This window comes from Pinus tabuliformis, chromosome 7 (assembly GCF_031772625.1).
Source record: "Pinus tabuliformis cultivar Carrire ecotype Pingquan chromosome 7, CPIR1, whole genome shotgun sequence".
NCBI lineage: Eukaryota > Viridiplantae > Streptophyta > Pinopsida > Pinales > Pinaceae > Pinus > Pinus tabuliformis.
Window position 1 is genome coordinate 1,422,426,835 of NC_142293.1, and position 15,773 is coordinate 1,422,442,607.

Genomic DNA, 15,773 nt, shown 5'->3' on the forward strand with positions numbered 1-15,773 from the left:
ATCAAGCATTCAACATCATCAAACCGACACAATAAGAAATCACATCATTGAAGACCGATATACCCTAGAAACCCCGTAGGGTGAAAACCGACAAACATTTAATTTTATTATCAAACGCTCGTGAGGGTTTTCACCCCTTACTCAATGGTTTATAAGGGATTCCATCTCTTATCCATTGTTATAACTTATTACAATGAAGTATCCTTAAAATGTCACATAACTAGCTAGAAGCTTTTACATTTTCCATGAAACCCTTTACTTACATATAACCACTCTCTACATCCTTGTGGCATGATTTTTATATCAATGTATGATCCCACAACTCGTGCTCATCTGCATGTAACATTAATTCTTTACCTGCCACAATGTTAAATATAACCTATACTTTGCGTAAGTAATCCAACTTTTCTTGCCAATGTTGTCATTAACAATAGTGATATCATGATTATATTTATACATAATCATATTAACTAATATTTCCCTTCGCATAAGCACATATTCTTAGAGGACAAAAGACTAAGGCATTCCTTTGAAGGAACTAACTAAAACATCATTATAATCTTCTTACATGAAAATTTACATAAACTTTATCAAAGGAACTAGTCCTTTAGCTATTACTTTTGATGCATGCAAATATGTAAAGTAATCTAACACAACTTGTTGTCTCTTCCCGCATGTGAATATATATCCTTTCTAATGAAAGCTAACACAAATCTCATGTGCATACACATCTCATTCAACAAGAAACTAAGATAATAGTTATGTTAGCATAAAATCACATATCATTTTCCTAAAGAAATATGGCTCAATAGTTCCTTTATCCATACAAAGAACATATCTCTATAACACGATGACTATTATTTGTGCATCCAATAGCCTATCATAATAGCCCTTCTTCAATGTATGCAACACATGTTCCCTTCTCTAGAATTCTACCTTCCTTTCATGTAAACAATTACATACTTCTCTCTTAAAATGAAGTCATTGTAACCTCATTTCTCTATTTTCCTATATGTAGGTTTCTCGTGCTTCCCTTTCAAGAAATTATTATAGATACCCATCTTTATGCATAAAAATCAAGAAACAATAACAAGGTTAACTTAACATTTTATGCACCAAAATCAAAAAATCGACACAACTCATCTAGCAAGACGATCTTTTCAAGAGATTATTATTTTCAAGAAAGTTAACATAATCACTTTCTCTACGTACACACAAATCATATTTCCAATGTCACAATGGCTACCCTTACTTTTACTTCAAAGCACATAATCTTTTCATGAAACAAGTATGGATTCTGGTTCTTGTATGAACACTATTCATACATGTCTTTTAAGAAAAGAATCTCTATTTTTGTTTCAAGAGATCTCTCATAAAAGCCATTATTTTCATACATGAAGTATGCACACTTTTTCTAAAAAGAAACTATCTTAATGACTATTATTTATGCGTATATAAAACATACTTTTTCTTCAAGAAAGTTAGTAATGATTATCTATGTGCCTAGAAGCACACTACATATTTTATTCAAAGAAAGCTTGGCCATTTTTCATACTATGTCCTCAAGAAGTTAACATGTCTCACCATCTTTTCTCAAGAAGATATTTTGGGTACTTAGCAAGAACCTTGTGTAATTTATTCCAAAGAATAATGAAGCTGCTTAGCTTTTAACACTCTCAAGAAATCACAAAACTACTTAGATTTTACTGTGCTATGTGAATAAACTTAAGCAACAAATATTCCCAAGAGGACTTATATCCCTACAATATTTTAATACATCGAAAATTTCCATTCCTAGCAATCATAACCAAACTATACTATGTGCATCAAAATAAAGAATTTACTTTAAAGAACATGGACATTATTAACCATAACTTTCTATGCACATAAACCAAGAATATTTCAACAAAATAACTTATCTTTTTCAGTTGTACCACCACAAGCCGTCCAAAATAAAACAGTGTTGTCCATTATGGAAAAATTAGCAATCTGAGGTCCGAGACCATGTGATAACCAACAGACCTGGGCTGGAAAAGAAGCAAGAGCAAGACTGAGGAGCTCCTTGAGCGGCTGAATCATCGGAGGCAACCTTGGAACCTCACGCTCACCTGGATTATATTGAACACATGCCTTCACACTGTAGTGACTGTCGAATCCCGTTGGCTTACCCAGCATATCGAATACAAAAATAGGCGCAAGAAAACATTATTTGATAAACTCTGTGTGTACAATTTCTACAAGATATAACAAAAAAATATTCAACACAATTCTGAACTTCCATTAAGGTTTCAGTTCAATCCTCTGTGGGGAGAGGCACCACTACAAAAGACCAGAAATTCTTAAATCAACAAGACCGTAATTTCCAGAGCAACATGTTAACCACAGTTCTTTGGAATATAAAGGTTATCATCCCAAAAACATAACAGGCTCGTGACCTTGCACAATTTGCTAATCTGCAAGCAAGAAATGAAAACTACGAGATACGCCCTCCCCTTCGGATCGTGTTTCCCTTCATCTTTATATTTAGTTTTCACGGAAATCAAGAATCAGTTTTTGAACTGATTCGTAACTCTTTTAAAAATTACTATTCGTAATTGATTTTACAATGAGTTTTTTTTAGGATGTTACATTAAGGGATGTGAATTAGCATGAAGATATTGCTCAGTGTGAGTTTTCTTTCCAAAAACTTGGAAGGAAAAAGAACCATCATCTCTTTTCGAAATTAGAATGTGGAGAAAGATAGGCTACCATCAATTTCACATTCCATAGCAAACTTTATGGAACTAGATTGATTGTTAAGATGCTAGAAAAAGAGTTCCAACTTTTCCCGACCATGAGACCAGATGAGGCAAGTGTCATCCACAAATATTTTCCAAAGCTTAGGTTGGAATAGAGTTGAGGACAAGGCCTTAGACTCAAAATCCTCCATGAACAAATTAGCAACAACGAGGGAAGTGTCATTGACAAATATTTTCCAAAGGTTAGGTTGGAATAGAGCTGAGGACAAGGCCTTAGACTCAAAGTCCTCCATGAACAAATTAGCCACATCCAAGGAAAAAAGAACCCATGAAATGCTCCGCAAAACATGAGACTTATATATTTAAGTTAAAGATTCATCTCATTAAATTAACTCTTAATCAATTTAAATCTAACATATTGCTATTTATATCATGTATATATTTTTTCTTGATTATAAAAATATCATCATAAATAAAATATAAACCATAACTACTCTAATTAATGACATATTATTATGAATATTAAATAAAATGGTTTGTATACTTAATTTAATTAACAACATATTATTATGAATATTGTTTTAAAAATGATTACTTGGTATTTTATTTTTATTTTTTGAAAACCCAAAAAATTATGAGTCATTCAAACTCTTATATTTTAATAATAATTATTAGATATTTATTATTTTATATAAATAAATATCAAAATAAACACTATTTACAGCTTAAAATATCTACTCTTATATTTTAATAATAATTATTAGATATTATTTTTTTATATAAATAAGTATCAAAATAAACACTATTTACATTTTTAAATATCTCTATTTTTAAATCTTATATTTTAATAATAATTATTAGATATTATTTTTTTATATAAATAAGTATCAAAATAAACACTATTTACATTTTTAAATATCTCTATTTTTAAATTATATGTGAAGGAGGTATATATATATAACTAACCATTTCTTAATATTTAGCTACTTCATTAATATGGTATATTTATTGAAAAAAATAATAAACCAATAAAATAACAAATTTTTGAATTTGGACAATTTACGTGATTTTAATTTTTTAGTGATTTTTTTTCCTTTTTAAAATATTTTATATTAATAAATTAAAAAATAATTAATTAATTATAACAAAATTTTAAATTAACTAATTGATTTTAAGTTTTGACCATCCACGCTATTTCAATTGCTAATTAATTATAAATTTAAAAACATTTTGATTTCTTTAATATATAAAATTATAACTTATTAAAACTCTTATATTTTATTTAATTATTATTATATATTATATATTTTATATAAATAAATATCAAAATAAACATTATTGACATCTTAAAATATCTATATGTTTTTAAAATTATATATGTGAGGGGTATTCACACGTCATTTTCATTTGTCTAAATATTGGACATCAATTTGCACTGATTGCCCCTTGTTACATTTTTTCTTCAAGTTTCCACCTAGCCTCTCTATGCATATGCCTACCACCAACCACCAATTATATGTGTGAGAGGTATGGACACCCATTAGTGCACTGATGGCCCTCCTTACATTTCTCCTTCAAGTTTCCGCCTGGCCTTTCTATGCATATGCCTACCACCTCACAAGAAATTGCCAATTTCTAGCCAGCGTAGCATATTCTTTAGACTCCAGTATTACAGACTCCTATAATTGTTGTTTTATTTTCACATTAACTGCTAATTCCTAGCCAGCGTAGCATATTCTTTACAGATTCCAGTATTACAGATTCCTATAATTGTTGTTTTACGTTGATATTGTTAATGTATTATAATTTTTTTAATTAAAAAAATATTAATTTTCAAAACAACACTATCTATAGTATAATACATATTAATTAAATGTTTTATTAAAAAAAATAAAACATAATTTATTAACTAAATTTAAACATGAGAGATATATTTAAGTTAACTATTCATCTCATTAATTCTTAATCAATTTAAATCTAATATATTATTATTTATATTATTTATATCATGTATATATTTCTAATTTAAATTTAACATATTATTATTTATATCATGTATATATTTCTTGATTATAAGGATATTATCCTATAGAAAATATAAAGCCACAGTTATAAATCTATAAATATGTTGTATAGTTTTTCAAATAAGGTATACATCCTAAAAACCATATAGTAGGATTTTATTTAATATTTAATTTTTGTCTTAGTTAATTCTAAATAGATGGTAAAGATTATAATCTTGAATTATTATTTTTTTACTATGGTTTAGACTTTACATAATTAATTGAGATTTAAAGTGTAACATTTTTGTAGTTAAGTATGTAATTAATTCCTAGTTAAGCTCTAAATAGAGCGCTTAAATATTATATTTTTATTTTTTTATCTTTGGATGTGGTTTGTATCGTTAGTCATGAAAAATATTTCCACTATGAATTCAAGTATTATGTTGAAACTTAGAGATAATATATTTATATGCAATTATGAATTGGGTTTATCTTTGAGTAGTTGGAAGGAGTCTTGTTATCTTCTCCACCCAAATCCTATTTCCACAAGTGATAAAACACAATAGTCAGTCTTCATGATAGATAAGAAAAAATAATATTTATATGTAATTGTGAATTGGGTTATCTTGAGTAGTTAGAAGGACACATTGTTATTCTCTCCACCCAAACTTGCTTTTCATAAGTGATAAAACAAAATCATGTGTAATCATGATAGATAAGAAAAAGAATGTCACTTAAAAAAAAATCATTCACTTCATAATCAAATTTTATTATTTAATTAGTCAATTAGATTTTAAATTCCTAAATTTCAAAAGTCACTAATATCCAACTTATCAAAGAAAATTTGTGTATATGATAGATATCAAATTTAATGTAGTGAACATGGTAATGTTTTGATTTCAAGTATCACCACATAATTTAGAGGGACAGTATGCAATTATAAAAAGAAGTGATTGTCTCTAGAAAAGAAGTCATTGTTATTATCCCCACTCACATCAAATTCCCGCCAGTAATAAAACAAAATTATGTATATTTTAATAAAAGAAATATCTCTTTGTAAAAACCAATTCACCTTTTTTACAATTCACCTAAAATACATAATGATAAAAATTGATAAATTTATTACTACATTAAAAAAACAAAGATTATATCAATTAATTTTTAAATTCCAACTCATCGAATGATTTATTTTTTATACAACAAATTTAATTATATATATATATATATATATATATATATATATAAATTTCTTAATATTTAGCTAATGTTAATATGGAATGTTTATTAAAAAAATAGCAAACAAAAAAATAGATAACTATAACAAAATTTCAGAACTAATTTTGAATTTGGACCATTTACATTATTTTATCTTTAACTTTATTATTTTTCATTAAAATACTTGGTATTAATGAATTAACAAAATTAAAAATTAATTAATTAACAAAATTTTAAAAGAATGAATTGAATTTAAGTTTTTAAGTTTTAACCATGGACATCATTTTAATCTCTTATTACATATACATTTATAAACATTTTGATTTCTTTAATATATAATAATATATTTTTATCAAAATTTTCAATTAAAATATAAATTTTTTTATTTTCAAACATATTAAAATCTTTTAACCATTTATATTAACATAAACTTAAATATAATAATTTTCAAGAAACTTACATATATTCTTAATATATTATATTAATCAAAAGATAATTATATTAATTTCTTAAAAAAAAACTACACATGTTCTTAATATTTATATTTATTCACTTCTGGCAATATTAATTTCCAAAAAACAACACAAATTTCCAAAAAAAACAACACATGTTCTTAATATGTGTATTTATTATCTAAATTTCTCACAACCCACAGCAACCACAAAATAAAACAGAGCCAGGCAATGGTTATGCCGTTCAAAAGCCAACTCAATACTACCCTTGCCAATGAGTAAAATTCATTTCTTCCGCTCTTGAAGAATCTTCACTCCCATATACCTGCATCCACAACAATAATATTTGGCTCACATTTAATAATATTATGGTTCACATTTGTACACATCAATTGATAGACATATGTTAATTCATTGCAGAGTTCAAATATTTAGAAAATATGACATAGAAGAGTTGAGATGGCCACTGGAATATCAAAACTTTTATAATTACCTGCCGAACATGAGAATGGTGGCTTGTGTGTTTGTTCCCGGAGCGTCTCTGAACGTTGAGCCATCCACAACTCTCACATTTTCAACGCCAATTACCTTATATTGATGGTTAACCACAGATCCAACATTACATCCTCCATGGAAATGCCACATTGTGTTCAACGTATCATGGCAGAACTGAACCATGGCTGCATCGTTGCTCGTGCTCTTGGGCAACGCGGGCCCAATGAAATGAAACTCACGAGAGGAATTATTAGCTGCTGGATATGTGAACCTCTGCAGAGACCGTGTCTCGAAGATTTTAGCCATCACCCTCACGCCATGCGCGCATTTTTGCAGGTCGTGAGGGTGTTTATAATAATTGTATCGAACAGCCGGATTGTCTCGAGGATCCGTGGTGCGAAGCCAGAGCTGTCCTCTCGACAGTGGATACGCCAGCTTCTCGAATATTCTTCCAGCAGACACGTTCTTGGCTTGTGGGGATGCGCTGTTATTTGCCGGCGGGATGACGCTGCCGGAAAATATATAAGTCTGAGAGTGGTTAATAATTCCGATGGCCTGTATGGTCGAGATTCCCAGGGGTTTGGGGGACTGCAAGGTGGCGGTTGCACGGGGATTGTCTTGAACCCCTTTGCCTACAAAAGGTGAATGTAGCACTGGAGAAATATTGAATTTTCGGAGCTGTTTAGTTGGACCGATTCCACTCAAGAGAAGCAGCTGGGGGCTGCCTAGGGCACCTGCAGAGAGTATTATCTCGCTCGGAGGCGATGGTTCATTGAGGTACACTTGAAAGGATTCATTAAAGCCTCTGATGTTGAATTCTACTCCGCGTGCCCTCGGCTTCCCAGAGGATCCTACATTTACAGATCTGGCTATAAATATACTAGTCCAATCTCCATCGTAAATGATAGAATAATTAAATAAATGTCGCTGTCATAAGAAAGAAAATGTATGATATTACCTGGAGATGTTGGGTGATGAAAGAGAATCTTGCTAACGGTAGCCTTGAGGATGACTTTAATATTGTTGGGATTGGCAGACTTGAGAAGATCTGCTGCCGTATGTCTTCTGCCTTTGTTGTCGAAGATGGCGCCGCTGATCTTGGTTCCATCCATATGATCCAACGTATATCCATTGTACGGAAGAACCCCTACTTCCAGAAGTGCATCTTTGAAAGCCGAGGACCAAGGCGAGAGGTGATCTGGTCGAAACACAGTCTGGTTCTCCACCCATTCATACGACTCCTTGACAAGTTGCTCGTCCCAATGCATCTTGCGAACATAATACGCGCTGGCCCTGCTGTAGAAGCCGCCATTGAAAGCAGTTGCACCTCCGAGAACCCTAGCTCTGGCTAGAGACACCCCATCCTCTGAAACAAACGTCTGCGCTGGGGAAGTGTAATTGTCAGTCTCGCCCAATAGCTTTCCAAAAGCATCGGCGTTCTCGATATCCGGAACTCCGTATGGAGAATCTCCCCTCTCCAGTAGTAGAACGGAATAATTAGCAGAGAGGGTTGTTGCGAGCGGGCAGCCCGCCGTTCCTCCTCCAACTATAATATAATCGAATTTTGTTTGATGTATTTTTTCCATATTCGTAAACAAGAACGGATACGGATATTGTGGAGATCCTACAGCTGAACAGAAACAAACAGGAAGGCAGTGTTAATTCAAACATAACATATCAAACAGTAGAGGAAGAAATATCATATTCATCCCATGCGCTTACCCGTGGCTGAATATTGCTGCTGATTGCTGCTCATCACCATTAGCACCACCAGAAGCTGAAACCATGCACGAATATTGTTCACAGCCATTATCATCGGCATTTCCGTTACAAGGAATTCAACTTCTTCTTCACTCTTTCTGAGAAGATGTGGTACATTTTAGGTCTGCATACCAGGCTATTTATAATTATAAGCGCTTGCAGTTAGAGTGTCGAAGTATATCAAAACAATAACACCAGAAAATCCTAATTCAGGCACAATATATATTAATTAGTTATTATTTAACCGTATATTAATTTATTATTATCAATGTGTCTAGAAAAAAATAATATTCGTTAGTTATTTTTATTTTTATACAATAAATTATTATTATATTATATATCAGATTAGATGTATCTGAACTGGATCTAAAGATTTGATGTCTGTTGATGTTTGGTAGAACCTTTTAAGCTGCTTTAAATTTTATTTTATTTCTATGTAATTTGAAAGGTTTTAATTAATAATTATAATTATAATTTTATATTTAATTTTATTTTTTATTTTTATGTAATTTTATTAAGTCTAAATGTTTATATAAATAATAAGATAGGATAAAGTATATTTTCTATACTAAGGTGGAGAGAGCTTGTGGTAAAAATGTTATTGTTTTATATGTTTTTTTTAATGTATTTTATTTTGATATATTTTTTAAATTTTTAATCAAATTAGTTATTACGATTATTAGTTTGATACAAGTTAATTTTGTCAATTACCACTATGATTGTGTTGTCTAATTCTTTTATGTTTAGGAGTTTTTCATATTTTTGGTGAGTTTCTCTAAAATCCAATACTAGTTTTTTGGAATTACGAGTTTTAGTTGTAAGCTCTCCACAATTTTAGTGCTTTGAGAATTTTTCATAATGTGAATCTTTATGTGGAATCAAAAACTCATTTTAAACAACAAAATATCACAATTTGGCTAAAAATTGTATCAAAATTCTTACCAAAATTTCCAAAACTTATAACAGTTACCCAATGCATTCTTTTACCTAATTTTACTTAAAATCTTCGTATTTAAATTAATTATATTGTGAATATTATTATTATATTTATATTTATATATTGTTATAATATTGTTAGATCTTAAGCTTTTGTCGTTGTTTTTTGGAAAATTGTGATTCAGATCATCCATAGCATTATGTTCTTCTGGAAGTTTCGAATCCCACGGGATACATCTTAAAGATAGAAATTTTGAGTGATAGATGGAAGGAGGAGCTTACAAACTAGACCATATAAACACCTAATGAATAAACAAAAAAATTGTGATTCGGATCATCCACAGTGTTATGTTCTTCTTGAAGTTTTGAATCCTAGGGAGATCCATCTTCACGACACAAATTGTAAGTGATAATGGAAAGAAAAACTTACATACTAGACCATATAAACACCTAATGCATAAACAAAAAAACAAAAAACATACTAATTTCAAAACAAAGATAATTAATAAATTAAAATATTTAAACTATTATATTGATAATTATATATAGTTATTTTATTATCAAATAATTTTAATAACAATTACTTTTTATTTTATTTAAGCAAAATTTAAAAACATAAAACATCAAATTAATAAAACTTTTTTATTTAATATGTAATAAATTAATTAATTAATATTAATATCTTTTTAACAATAAGATTTTTTTTTTTTTTTTAATATAAATGATTTTTAAATAAAAAAAATCTAAAACATAAAATGAGTAAAAATCTTTTATTTTACTATAAAATAAATTAATAAATTAATTTTACTATTAGTAAATTAATATTAATATTTTATTAATTTCTTATTATTAATAATAAGAATTTTGGTTTATCGGACCTAAAGAAATGAATTATTTAGTTTGATTTAAGATTTTATTTCTATGCTCAAAAAGCTTGGAGAGAAGCCTCCTGAGCTCACTAATTTTGACAACATACAAGGCTAGGAAGATCAGTATTGCAACAAAGATTTTGAAATTGAGATCTAATGTGGTTGTACGGGGTGCACTCTAAGAGGAAGTGATTTTCATCCTTGATGTTCGTATTCTCACAGAGATGGTAGAACCTTTCCATCCATGGTGTTTTAGGAACTACCCAACTACCCGTTTCACTATGGAGCTCATGAGAGTTCGTTCTAATCTTGGCTATATTAATTTTCTCTTTGAGCTAGTTAAAACAGAGAGACACTTTTGATCTTCTTCTTTATAATAATAATAATAATAATAAGAATAATAAGAATAAAAATAATAATAAATTATTATTAATATCAATGAAAAACTTAATTAAATATATTTTATTATACTTTATTTTATGAAATATATAATTATTTAAAAAAATTAGCTTATTATTATTAATAAATTAATATTAATATTTAATATTAATAATGAGAAATTATAAATTTCTCTAAAATGATTAAGACTTAATTTTTAACAAAACAATGATGATTATTATTATTTACTATAAATAAATAAAATAATTAATAATGTTTATTAACTAATAAATATTAATATAAACTATATTGTAACAATATTTTCGGTAAAAATCATATTTTATGTTAGGTGATTTTTATCAAAAATGCCGTTACTATGGATCACAGAAGTCTAAATTTTACAAATAAATTATATTATGAATAATAATTATTTATTTAATTAGTTAATAAGAGTTAATTAACTATTTTTCATGAATAGATAAATAATAATTATTATGAATAAATAATTATTAATAATAAATTAGTTATTTATTAATAATTAATAATTTAATCACTTCTTGATAGATGTTAGTTAAAAAATGTATCATAAATTTTTAGGAGGTTATTATTAATTATTAATTTAATCAATTTATTAATGGATCTTAGTTAAAAATGTTTGATAAAGTTTTAGAGATTAAGGCCAGGAGAGAGGGCTCATACCTGGAATATTATACCTCAGAAGACCTAGAAGTGTTGATATGCCTAATCACGAGAAGCCAATTTCCACCGATGTCATTCCCACCATCCTTGTTGAGATTATTTGGGCATTTCCTAATCTCAAGTGACTCTAATTTTCCTATTTTGAAAATGATTTTCCCTAGCGATAATTTTAGCGCTTTCCAGACAAACATGATGCTTGGTTTTTGAGGAGTGCTCTGCAAGGGTTGAAGTGCGTGATCTCCCATTCTTGATATCTCCTTCATGTTCTTTAAGTCTGGTTTTTAAGGAACGCCGTGTCTCTCCAATATAACTTTTGTCGCAAGAATAATCAATCTTATAAACTCCCTTAAGCTATTGTTGATCGATGTTATCCTTGACAGATCTCATTCTTTGCTTAATTGTTCCACATGTCATAAATTAAGTGAATATGTCTTTCTTTCTTAGAACCTTGGTGATCTTATCCATAACCCCTTGAATGAATGGAAGGTAAACTATCCCACAATTTTGTTTAGGACCCTTGGGGAGGACCTTTCCTTCAGCTCTTTTTATAGATTTCGTAATATCATTTTCCTTGTATCCTATATCCTTAAAGATAGAGGTTAAGTGCTTAATCTCCTCATCAAGGTGATCAGCATCGGAAATTCTAAGCGCTCTAACAACAAGCGTGTTAAGGAGCCAAAATTTTTGGGATGGATGATGGTACAAATCAACATGAAGATAGCTTTTAGTGTGGGTTTGCTTCCTAAAGACCTGGTGTCCCAAAGTACCATCCTCCTTTCTAATCATGAGGACATCTAAAAAATGAATTTTACCTTTTTCTTTAAGCTCCATAGTAAACTTAATCTCTGAAGAGATAGAGTTAAGATGATTAAATAACTTCTCAAGCTCAGTCCTACCATGAGTCCATTTTAAGTTGGTGTTGTCAACAAATATTTTCCACCATGCTGGTTTCAAGGGGTATGAGTCAAGATCCTTTTTCTCATAATACTTCATGTATAAATTGGCAACTACTGGTGACAGAGGAGAACCCATTGAAACCCCAAATATTTTCTCTTAATAACCACCCTGGAAACTAAAGAAAGTGGAACACAAATAGATCTCGGCAAGTTTCGTTGTTTCTGGATTAATGACTTCTTTTATAACATGAACAACCTCATCCAAGGGGATCTTGGTAAATAAGGATACTACATCAAAACTAACCAAAATGTCATCCTTATCAACCCTCTCATTTTTTATAAGTTTTACGAAATCATTAGTCTTTTATAAAAGACTTTGTGTTCCCAACTAGAGGCTTCAGAATCTTAGCAACATATTTAGCTAATTCATAGGTGGGGGATCCAATGGTATTAACTATTGGTCTCAGAGGGATCCCTTCTTTGTGAATTTTTGGTAACCCATAAATCCTAGAGATAACCTCACAGGAAGGCATTAGCTTCTTTTTTATTTTATCATCAATGTTGGACTCCAAGATTGCCTTCTTGACCTCTTTTATAACCTTGGGTATGGGGTTGGTGTTAATTCTCCTATAACTACTACAACTGAGATGATCATTCATTTTATGAATGTAATCATCTTTATCTAAAACAACAGTTGCTCCTCCTTTATCTGCATTAAGCACTACAATATTATCATTATAATATTGATTGTTATTATTATATATTAATTAATTATATAATATGTAAGTTGTATGCATGTCTATTTTGGAATAAAGCTTCTAGAATATATTTTTTGTGTGAACTAAAGGATTTATATTAATTAAAAAAAACATGTTTTACATAGGTAATTCATAATGGTCCCTCAAGTGGTTCGCTTAGCAACTACCATGATCTGAACTTAAACAGGAACGCAACAACTTACATATACAATCATAAAAACAGAGATGTGGTAGAAAAACACTTCATTTCATTAATAGAAAAATATTAAACTATGCTTACAAACAGAATGGAAATAAGATAGCTCGGGCAATGGTAACTTATCTCTGAGAAGAGATGTGATGGCTACATGCCTTTGAACTGTGGTACAATGAGGCTCAAGGGCCTATTTATTATTGGAAAACATGAAAAAACCTAAAACAACCAAAACCCTAACCCCAGGAGATGTAACACCAAGAGTTTGTGGGCCTTGTTGGGGTCAGTTAGGCAGCCAACTTCCTGGGGTCGTAACTTGGTCGTATTATCTCTATTTGGCGCATATGATACCTTGTTGGAAAGGTCTTGCCAAGTACTATAAGTTTCGCCACAAGCCCTTATCTATAAATACAAGCCTATCGCGACCCAAAAAAACGTCATTTAGGGGGTCAAAACTGCTCCGAAAGTTTATGACTCGAAAAACTACTAAAAATAGTAAATGTTGAAATGAACAAGGGAACAGATGAAATTGACTGAGGGGTCTAGGTGGAATAGGCAGGTGGCCACCAATATCCACCTAGATCATTCCTGCCCTCTTAGAAAGAAATGGTCCCCATTGTGTGCAGAGCCTCCATGAGGTGTGGAAAATTCTATTGAACCTAGTCTCTGGTGAACCATTTACCCTGGTGAAGGAGTTGGCTTGCTTTGACAACTCGATATAATTGTATCCTCTATTGGCAAGTGTTCTTGATCTATGTTTCCATGATCTAATTAGTTGTGGTCTATTCCATGCAGTCTTGGTTGAGCTCTATTGGTGTGAGATCTTCTGTAATGTCAGATGTGTCCAATAATGATGGAAAGTATGGCCAAAGGCAATCTACATTGAACACTAGGTGTAGACCAAGAAATGGTGGGATGCTAAGCTTGAAGGAATTGTCACCAGTGGCCTTGGTGATAGTGTATAGCCCGTATCAGAGTGAGTGAAGCTCGCGGTGGGGTCTAGCAAGGCGCGCCTTCTACAAATGTAGCCAAACTTGGTCGCCCACCTAGAACTTGTGAGGCACTCGATGCTAATCATGGTGATGCTTGTACTTAGCATTGGTTCTATCTAATATATCATGGACCTATTAACAAATGTGTTGAATGTGCTCAATGAAGCTATTAGCCCTTTCAACTTCGGACTGACATGAGTTGAGTCTACCTGAGTGACTATAAATGGTATGACCACATCAATGGGGCATAATGGCTAAAATACAAACCCTACCTTAATGGGGTTGTGGCCTATTGAGCTGCGGAGAGCTCTGTTGTAGCTGTGTTGGACATAGGGGAGACTTTCATCCCACATGTGTGGATGCTTCGAGTTGTACATGCATAGAATGTGTACAATCATCATGTTGAAAACCTTTGTTTGGCCATCAATTTAGGGATGGAAAGCTATGGACTTAGTAAGTTTTGTATCCAGCATCGACTAGAGACTTAACCAAAATGCACTCAGAAATCTGTTGGCCTGATCTAAGACAATGGACTGTGGGATCCCAAAGTGTACCCGCACTCTCTCAAAGAATAGATTAGCAACGACCTCTGCTGTGATACTCTTCTTGTAGGCCACCATGATGGCCATCTCAGAGAATCTATCGATGACCACAAAAACACAATCGTTACCATGCTTAGCAGAAGGAAGGCCTAACATGTAATCCATGGAGATAGATTCCTAAGGCTGGCTAGGAGTAGTTAGAGGAGTATATAGGCCTTGCTTCTTAATGGTTGGTTTGTAAATGGCATAGGCGGTGTAGGATCTAATGTACTTCCCAACATCCTGACTAAGTTTTGGACAATAAAAATACTTCTACAATACTGCAATTGTTTTCTCTACTCCGAAATGTCCATCGACCCGACTATAGTCTACCTCAAAAATCATCTTGGCATGCTCACTTGAAGGAACATAGATGTGTCCTAGGTGGCATAATAGTAAATCCTGAAGGTGAAAATTTGGAACTTGCTTTCCTTCGAGGAGTGTCTGGTATATGCTACCGAATTCTGGATCACTCTTGTAAAGATGCAACCACCCCAATGTCTCGTGCCCACAAAAGTCGACCACAGTGATTAGCAATGTTATTGGTGCTGCCCTTCTTATACTTAATGCTCAAATGGAATTGTTGCAAATAGGTGGATCATTTCTAATGGTGATCATTCTACAACTTCCCTTATGTATGTATGAACTATAGAGGTCAGTGGTCTATGACCATTTCCTTCCCCAAAATGTAATGCTTCCATTGACCTTCCAAGCCTGCACAATGGAACACATTTATTTTTTGTAAGTGGGGTATTTTTGGAATGTGTCTGAAAGTGTCTCACTGTGGCAAGCCATTAGATGCCCACT

The 15,773-nt window shown here is 31.3% G+C and overlaps 1 protein-coding gene across 1 annotated transcript; it reads right to left on the reverse strand.

Moving 5' to 3' along the window:
* Positions 1 to 1,554: 1,554 nt before the first annotated feature.
* Positions 1,555 to 8,725, reverse strand: LOC149253006 ((R)-mandelonitrile lyase-like). Its single transcript, XM_089454333.1, has 5 exons — positions 8,626 to 8,725; positions 7,862 to 8,533; positions 6,902 to 7,754; positions 6,707 to 6,733; positions 1,555 to 1,579 (listed from the first exon to the last, which is right to left on the reverse strand). The coding sequence occupies exons 1-5, from the start codon at positions 8,723 to 8,725 to the stop codon at positions 1,555 to 1,557; spliced, it is 1,677 nt and encodes a 558-aa protein (XP_089310459.1).
* Between the last annotated feature and the right edge of the window lie 7,048 nt (positions 8,726 to 15,773).